The sequence below is a fragment of the Saccostrea echinata genome, unplaced genomic scaffold, assembly GCF_033153115.1.
Source record: "Saccostrea echinata isolate AGI-Se365-2 ecotype Australia unplaced genomic scaffold, CSIRO_AGI_Sech_v1 ptg000014l, whole genome shotgun sequence".
In the NCBI taxonomy this organism is placed as follows: Eukaryota; Metazoa; Mollusca; class Bivalvia; order Ostreida; family Ostreidae; genus Saccostrea; species Saccostrea echinata.
In genome coordinates, this window is record NW_026889763.1 from 1,629,240 (window position 1) to 1,638,593 (window position 9,354).

The 9,354-nt window shown below is 36.3% G+C and overlaps 1 protein-coding gene across 1 annotated transcript; it reads right to left on the reverse strand.

The window, feature by feature from the left end:
• Positions 1–7,886: 7,886 nt before the first annotated feature.
• On the reverse strand, positions 7,887–8,546 carry LOC133186974 (uncharacterized). Its single transcript, XM_061322352.1, has one exon. The coding sequence runs from the start codon at positions 8,544–8,546 to the stop codon at positions 7,887–7,889; it is 660 nt and encodes a 219-aa protein (XP_061178336.1).
• Between the last annotated feature and the right edge of the window lie 808 nt (positions 8,547–9,354).

Sequence of the window (9,354 nt, forward strand, 5' to 3'; positions counted from 1 at the left end):
CGTTGGTATCCGTCGAAAGATTAATTAAAAACGAGATCATCTGTGGGTTTCCGTCTAACGATGAAAAAAAGACGAGAGCATCTGTTGGTATCCGTCGATGAATAAAAGGAGACATCACCCGTGGGTTTCCGTCTACCAATGATAAAAAAGACGAGATCACCTTTGGGTATCCGTCCATAAGTAAAAGGCGACATCACCCGTGGATGTCCTCCGATGAGTCAAACACGAGATCACTTGTTGGTGTCCGTCGATGAGCACTAGTAAAAGATCAATTCACCTTTGGGTATCCGTCGATGAATAAAAGAAATCATCCGTGGGTATCCGTCTGAGGTTGAGTAAAAGACGAGATCAACAACAGGTATCCTCCCAATGATGATAAAATACAAGACACCCGTAGGTATCTTGTATTTTATCTGATTGATTATCTGTTTGATGACGAGTAAAAGACAAGATCACCTATGGGTGTCTGCCCAACGATGAGTAAAAGTCGAAATCATCCGTGGGTATTCGTCCAACGATCAACAAAAGTCGAAATCATCCACGGTTCCTTTTAACGATGGATGAAAGACGAAATCACCACTAGATGAGGAGTAAAAGACGAAATCATCGATGGGTATTCGTCTGTCATTAGTGAAAGACCCATCCATGTGTATTCGTCTGATGTTGAGTAAAAGACATCATAAACTGCTGGTATCCGCCCAACAACGAGTAAAAGACGAGATCGTCCGTTGGTATACGTCGATGAATAAAAGGCGAGATCACCTTTGGTAAGATCATCTGTGATCATCTGTGGGTATTCGTCAATGAGTATCTGTCCGTCGATAATTTAAGTAAAAGTCGAGATCACCCGTGGATGTCTGTCTGACTGTGAGTAAAGGACGAGATCATTTGTGAATATCCGGCCGTCGATGAGTTAAAGTCGAGATCTTCCATGGGTATCATTCCGACGACAAATAAAAGACGAGATCATCAGTGGGTATCCTCCCAACGATAAGGAAAAGACGAGATCGTCAATGAATATCCGTCCGTCGATAATTGTCGAGATCACCCGTGCGTATCCGTCAAACGATAAGCAAGAGACGAGGTCACTCGTGGGTTTCCGTCCGACGGTCAGTAGAAGAAGAGGTCACTGGTGGGTATCTGTCCATAAATTAAGGACGAGAACATCCATGGGTATCCGTCCGACGATGTCAATATAAACATCTGAGGTGAGGGTAGGTAAATATTGTCGCTTGCTACATTAAGTAGAGATAATATACCCTTATAAACCTCTCGTTGTTGACTGCTTTATTTAGATTTTACTAGTATGGATTTCGCCTTATATTAGCTGTTAATTTTTAGAACTGCGATTATTCTTATTGAAAGAAATATGTACAAGCATGGAAAGACATAGAAGAATAAAATTATGATTCAATGTTTCAAAAAGAGAACTTGTTAATTCTTGTCAATATTAAAAGAAATCATATCACATATACATTTTACCGGTATATTGCTGAGCAGGAAATTTTTTGAAAGAAATTAGTTAAAGTTTACTCAAAGGACAAAACATAATCTTTATGCAGTTAGATTTAAAAATTTGCATAAACAGTACATAATGCAAAAGATTTCCTTTTAAAAATTATATAACAACGAAGTTTGTTTCATTGCATATTGTGTATATGTGTACTTTGGCAAATAATGTAATCTGGTCGGCTATTGTTTGAAACTTGTTGAAGTTCCTTTAGAAACAAAATAAAAGAGGTCGAAATGCTGGTAGACTGAACAGATAGTCGCCCGCGTGGCACAGTGGTTAGAGCGTCTGCTCTAGAGTCGCGGAGTAAGGAGTTGATCCTTAAGTTGCGGGTTCGAATCCCACTGTGGGACGTGGAGACCGGTCCTTCGGATGAGACCGTAGGTCCCGTGTCGCAGTAGGTGCTGGCACGAAAAAGATCCCTCGCTGCTCAATGGCCGTAAGTGCCGAGTATAGGACAAAATTTGCAGCTCTCCACCGGCAAGTGGTGGCGTCTCCATGTGAGTGAAAAATTCTCGAGAGGGACGTTAAACAACATACAAACAAACAAACAAAACTGAACAGATATTCTATACAAAATAATTCCCATTCTAACGAGGTCGTCCATGATATTTTCATATTTTGTAATGCGTGGGTGTAAAGAAAATCTAAATTTATTGTCAGGTACAACGTAAAACATGTCATAATTTTTTTGGGATCAAATAGATCTCGATTTTACATATTCTATTATATATTGAAAATAAATATTTCATTACCATGTTAAAAACACTCATTGTTGAGACAGCAATACGGGTAAAATTGATTTAAAAAATTTAAATGCTTTTCTCTTTATTAATAAAGAGAAATAAAAATTTAAATATGATTTCCACTTTTCTTTTAAATTCTCTCAGGTTCACAAATGGTTTATAGGACATGACTATGGTTTAAACAGAAATAACGAGACTTTCCGTTCCTTTTATTTGATTTATTTGTGAATTCCCATCCTTAATTACATGTTAAATAAGTCAAAAACATATTTTTAAATACAAAGTTATTACAAAATTATTAGGCCATTATTTAAACATGTATTGTCTACGGATTTTTCCGTTTACTCGATCATGGCAATGAGCACACGGCGGGTGTGACCTGTAGACAGGGGATGCTTACTCCTCCATGGCACCTGATCCCAACATTGATGTTTTTTAGAGGGAGGCCGGTGTTTGCTTTGCTCCCGATTTGTATTGTTTCAATGGAGTTTTGACCTGGATTACTGGTTGTTATCTCCATATTTGTATATGGTTGGGCGTTCCTTATAATAAGAATATGCACACGAAATATAATCATGTTCAGTACAATGTGACGTGATTAAAAAAATCTAGTTAAAAATAGTAAAGTGGTTACTGTGAATTTAGAAGATTCAGGAAAAAGAGTAAAACTGGTTTTAAAATTATTCATCTTCCCCGTCTGTGCTTGTGCAGTTGTCAATTAATGCAGTATTCGATTGGAGAAATAGTTTTTTATTAGTCAAAGCTTTAGAAGGAGTAAATTACATCATATTGAAGGGTCGTGTTTAGGTTAGATTTCCTTCTGTTGATGAGTATTTCTTCCAGGAAACAGTGATTTGTAAGACTAGTCTTAATTCTAGAAGTACATCCATCCTTTTATAAACACATCTGCACTACACTGTGTACAGTTTATGAATGAGCCCTGTCCATTCACCTGAAGTTTTCTTTAATAACACACAGACAGACAGACAGACAGACAGATAGATAGATATAAAATACTTAAAATGAAGAAGAAAAACCTCAGTAAAGCTTTAGGCCTTTCATTCTATCTTCAGAATATATTCCTTCTTTTTTATGTCTTTCTCCTATCAATCATGCAACTCTTTCTCTCTTTTGTGTATGTATATTGTGTAACATGTATATGACTATATATAAATGTTTAAATTTAATTTACAATGTACTTTCTTCTTGCCCCATGAGGGCCCTTAATTGGTAAATAAACAAATTGAATTGAATTGAATATATATATATATATATATATATATATATATATATATATATATATATATATATATATATAAAGCACATTTTACAACAACTCTTAAACTAACATAACTGCCCTAAGTGAAGAAATATTAATATAGAAAGCACAAAGAAATTCACTCTTATAAGGATACCCACTTCCGCCCCAGCCCGAGGTTGAACTCTCGACCTACGGAATCTGTCTCCTAGCAGTACAGGAACAGCGCGCTAGACCGCTCGGCTATCTAGGCAAGTCAAAAACTTGCTTTCGATGCCGATGGAATTCTCGCGGCGCTGCCCTGGTCATAGAGACTGGAAGTGAGATACAGTTATTTGGACATCAGTTTTATTAGAGGATCGTTACCAATACACGTTGTAATGAAATTAATTTTTATTTATAAAGCACATTTTACAACAACTCTTAAACTAACATAACTGCCCTAAGTGAAGAAATATTAATATATAATAATATTAATTAGGGAAGTTAAGTTAGTTTAAGAGTTGTTGTAAAATGTGCTTTATAAATAAAAATTAATTTCATTACAACGTGTATTGGTAACGATCCTCTAATAAAACTAATGTCCAAATAACTGTATCTCACTTCCATTCTCTATGACCGTGTAGTGTAGGGCAGCGCCGCGAGAATTCCATCGGCATCGAAAGCAAGTTTTTTGACTTGCCTAGATAGCCGAGCGGTCTAGCGCGCTGTTCCTGTACTGCTAGGAGACAGCTTCCGTAGGTCGAGAGTTCAACCCCGGGCTGGGGCGGAAGTGGGTATCCTTATAAAAGTGAATTTCTTTGTGCTTTCTATATATATATATATATATATATATATATATATATTCATTCTGGAGTCTTTCTATTTTTTGACATATTCTTTGTTTATAACCTGTAAACTGATAACAGATATAAGAATATCAGGAAGATCAGGAAGGATTTTTATTTTCTGTTCTGAATAATTGTGTTTTCTTTAAGGAAGTATGGCTTCCCGTTCAAGCAGCTTTTAATTCTATTTTTTAAAAAAAATTTTCTCGACAGTTTTTATGCACTATATTAGGAATAAAGGATGATTGTGTATTTTTTTGAGGGGGGGGGGGTGTTTTGTCTTGTTTTTTCTGTTTGTTTGTTTTGTTTGTTTGTTTTGTTTTGGTCTTTTGTGATAGGAGATGATTTTATCTTGAAATGTAAGTTCATATTCACAGTATGTTTAGAGGATATTTTAAGAACGTTAACATGGATAGGACATGCACTGACCTAAGTTCAATACATGTACATAATAACTTTTTGCATTACAGATTTATTTCTGGAGTGCAAAGCCTCAGACCTCATATTGGTAGGGTATTTAGATTTAAAAGATTTTTTAAAAAATATTTTGTCAAATCTTGTATGATAATTTAGCCAGCGATGACGTAAACTGTTCCAGCAAAGTCATGACAATACCTCGATTTAACCTCATAAGTATAAAGTAAACATGGTAATATTTATGAGTTGACAGTGCCGATTTTTCTTAATCTAGAAGGCTTGCGATTAATGGAAACATATTAAAAGAACTTGGATACAGATTTGAATTAAAATTTTCTATGATTTTCAGTATATTATCATGACTTATGTATTGCTAGAGCATTTCACATCGAAATATAACAAAAGCGTGTTCAGGAACTCCTTTTATCTGGGATTTATTAAAACTACGAATTTCGGGAAGCGTTTGATTGACACATATCTTTGCACTTACACAAAGTAAACGATACCTTTATACCTAAGAAAAGTAGAAATTTTGTTGTGTATTTCTGAAAAATATTAAAACTATATTAAGAAGAGTGTCGTTGTCATTGAATTCTCAGAATATTCATTTGTCAATTCATTAAACTAATTTTTTTGAATAAAAAAAAATACACTGTAGAATTAAATTTTAGATTGTAAACAATGCAGCTGTGTCCAGGCCCCTTCAACGGTCTGTTTACTATACCTCTTTAGAAAGTGTGAGTATTTTGACGAATGGAATCACTGGGGATTTTTAATTCGTCATTTTTTCCATGTTTCCACACCGTTAACCTATCTGCACTTACTTTAAAATTAGATTTTATTGAACCATGCAAAAGACATACGTCCCATAAGTAACTACCATACATACATGTGTATATACAATTTATGTATCACATATATGAACAACGAGTCTTTTTGTGAGCAGCTAGCGGTTAGCATCCCTATCTCATCTCTATAGCCCTTTGACTTTCATTTTTGGAAAGTCCTGGTCGTTTCCATATTACACTTTTTTTTTCAATCGTGGTCGAAAAGTTTTTCGAGTAGAAAATGCTTCCCAAATCATGCATAATTATTTATGTAGACATAATCAGATTAGCAAAAAAAAAAAAAAAAAAAAAAAAAAAAACGTAATTGATTATACCTGTCCAAATCCTGGAATTTGCCATTGCTCGGCCTTACTGCAACAAAAAGTGGTGGTGATGGTGGTTTGGGGGGGGGGGGGGGGGGCAGCCAGCATAAAGGGAAATTTACTATAGCAAAATACTATACTCAGGGCCCCCGCGTTCTACGGGATTGCCTCAATCTAATGCCATACTTAGGGGACCGTGACGGCCATATCATGCATTTGATTCTGAGAGGGAGGGAGGGCCTGGCAAAATATTTCGATTCAGATGTTTATTAATTTTCATGCCAGTAAAGGACAGATTGATTTTTTCAAGATGATCAAGGACAGATTATTTATTTTCTTTTTTAAGCAAAAGAAAAAAAATTACAACAAAGACTCCAAAACTCTATTTCGTGAGAGGGAATAGCATCGGACAGATTATTTATTTATTTATTTTCTTACCTGTCGGGGACAGATTATTAATTTTCAACATTTTCGAGGACAGATGATTATTTCAGTCTCCAAAATCTGCCAGACCCCCCTCCGCCCCCTCCCCCGATTCAAATGGCCGTCCCTTTAGAAGAATTCGGTCACTGATTTTTTCCATCGTGAACGCAGTGGATTTGGGAAGGGTGAAACATAAACTCTGGGTTTCTCTTTGCATTACCTGCATAGCACTTGAAACATTTCGGAATTTAAAACTCCCTCTTCGATTGCTATACGGGCCACCGTTGAGTAAATATAAATAAACGAGCAAAAGACGACTGACAGGGGTTCTGAGTGTGTGTACTTGAATAGATACGAAAAAACAAGGAAGTAATTTTTCCGGTGAGATGAGAAATCGGGGATTACGACTTGACAAGTCAAAGTTTACGTGAGATAAAGAATATACAGTAAATTAATTTGGATGTGTTCATAGAAATAGCAAACAATACGAATTTTCCATAGCAGTTCGAGTGATCTCTATCCTGTTGACAAGTACCTGCACAGGTGTGATAAATAGCGACACGGATAGGTGAGTGTGTAATAGACTCTCTGTTCGAGCCTTTTTAATGTTAATTTCATTTCCTGATGGATAGATTACTGTGTGTATACAATAATATTGAAGAGCAAGGCAAACTTTTTTGGGGGTGGGGGGATACATGTATGTTTATACACAGGGTTGTCCCGAAGAATTGAAATAGAAGGGGACGTTAAAAAAGTAGAAGGGGTCTGGGGTTCCTCTCCTAATGGAGAGTTTAAGGTGAATACCAAAATAACCGGGAAATTACATTATTATGGGGGATGGGGGATTCCCTGGCCCCTGGATCTTAGGTACAACCCTGATACATACTAGAGCTACGTATCTGTTCAACTGTCTGTTTTCACAGTGTTCGTTACATGTTTTACGGGATGAACTTGTCCGTCCAATTCTAATTCTGGGCCAACCGTGAGTTTTCCTCTTATTGTTGAACCCACATTCATAAAACCTCCAATAAGCCAACACGCGTTATAGTTTTAGTACTTTTATATAGAATCAGCATAGAATATACTTTTACATGAGTTTGGAATGTATCAGCACCGAACGTCTGATTCCAACTGACTATAATTTTTAACAACAAAACATACATACTGGACAAAGATATGACAAAATAAAGGGATTAACAAGAACGTATAAAGAAATCAAGTATCAACAATTATTGAGCGACTGGTGACATTTTAGCGGCATGTATATAATAGAATTAAAGAAGATGAAAGATTAAGTGACAATAAATATAAACAGAAATCAATTAGGGGATTAACTGTCCATGTCAGACTGCCTCAGGTAGGATTAAAGCTGTGCGGAATTTATAGAATTTATCACATTTGCCGAAATATACGAAAAGTTTTTATAACAATTTACACATAGTCCGAAAAGTTAATTTACACAGTAATTTATAATTAGTCCGAAAAGTCGTATTTTACACCGTAACACATGCTCCGCCTTCGCGTAAAACACGTCCTCGTGTTTTGATTTTTTTTTTCAATAAAACTGGCCTCTTCTTGGTCTTCCCTGATGTCTACGTGGTTGATATCGTTGTTTATTTTCCACAAACAAGGCGAGCAAATGATCCTTTTCATTTTCCAATGTTCGGATGGTCTGTAGCAGGGCTTTGTTTTCTTCCCTTAACTGTTTGGTTGTTTTCACAGCTTCTGCCTGAATTTGCATTACATACTGATTATGTTCCTTTCCGATCTCGTTCAATTTCCTCTGCATTAAGTCCATAATCACTCTGTCACCGTGCGCGTCGTCTTCCAATTTGCGAATTTTCTCACGATAGATGTTATCATTAGAATTGTTAGATTGTTCTTGCATCTTCTTTTTCATAACCATATTTTGATTTTGAAGTTTTTTGATTTCAGATTCGGCTTTTGTTAATTCGGCCGTCAAACTCCTTTTCTCTTTATTTGCATTGCATATTTGAATTTTTAGATTTTTCAGCTCAGTTCGTAGAACACACGAATTATCACATATTGAACGAAACTGACTGTCCCGAAGAGAACTGAATGGCAATTCTCGCAGAATTCGTTTATTTTCGAGATACTTGCACAGTCGTTTCATGTCTCGAGTGTTTTTCCTGCTAGCAACCGGTCCTTTGCCCTTACTTTTTGGCTTTGATTCTTTAATCTGCGTGAAGCACATCCTAGAATAATGTCCAATTCTTTGACATCTGTAGCACTTCTGGTTAAACGCGAAACATAAAACGTTAGGGTGTACGTTTCCACACCTTCCGCACACTGGATGCTGACACGAAGGGAAGTTGAACTTCTTCTGTCTCCACTGCGGTCGGAAAGAATATTCCATGGCTGGTCCTAATACGTGTACGTCTGCTTCATCTGTATCAGCACTGTCAAAATCTGGGGAAACTCGCTTTCTGGCTCTTGTAGAGGTCCAGGATCTGACTACTACAAAGTATATGTAGCAGCCCCGGGTGTCATTACCCTTAGGTTTCTCCCACCAAGTTTTACGGGATGAACTTGTCCGTCCAATTCTAATTCTGGGCCAACCGTGAGTTTTCCTCTTATTGTTGAACCCACATTCATAAAACCTCCAATAAGCCAACACGCGTTATAGTTTTAGTACTTTTATATAGAATCAGCATAGAATATACTTTTACATGAGTTTGGAATGTATCAGCACCGAACGTCTGATTCCAACTGACTATAATTTTTAACAACAAAACATACATACTGGACAAAGATATGACAAAATAAAGGGATTAACAAGAACGTATAAAGAAATCAAGTATCAACAATTATTGAGCGACTGGTGACATTTTAGCGGCATGTATATAATAGAATTAAAGAAGATGAAAGATTAAGTGACAATAAATATAAACAGAAATCAATTAGGGGATTAACTGTCCATGTCAGACTGCCTCAGGTAGGATTAAAGCTGTGCGGAATTTATAGAATTTATCACATTTGCCGAAATATACGAAAAGTTTTTA

Bases quoted from the DNA above. Each gene is read 5' to 3' on its own strand.
- LOC133186974 (XM_061322352.1), bottom strand. From the start codon at position 8,546: ATGTGCTTCACGCAGATTAAAGAATCAAAGCCAAAAAGTAAGGGCAAA.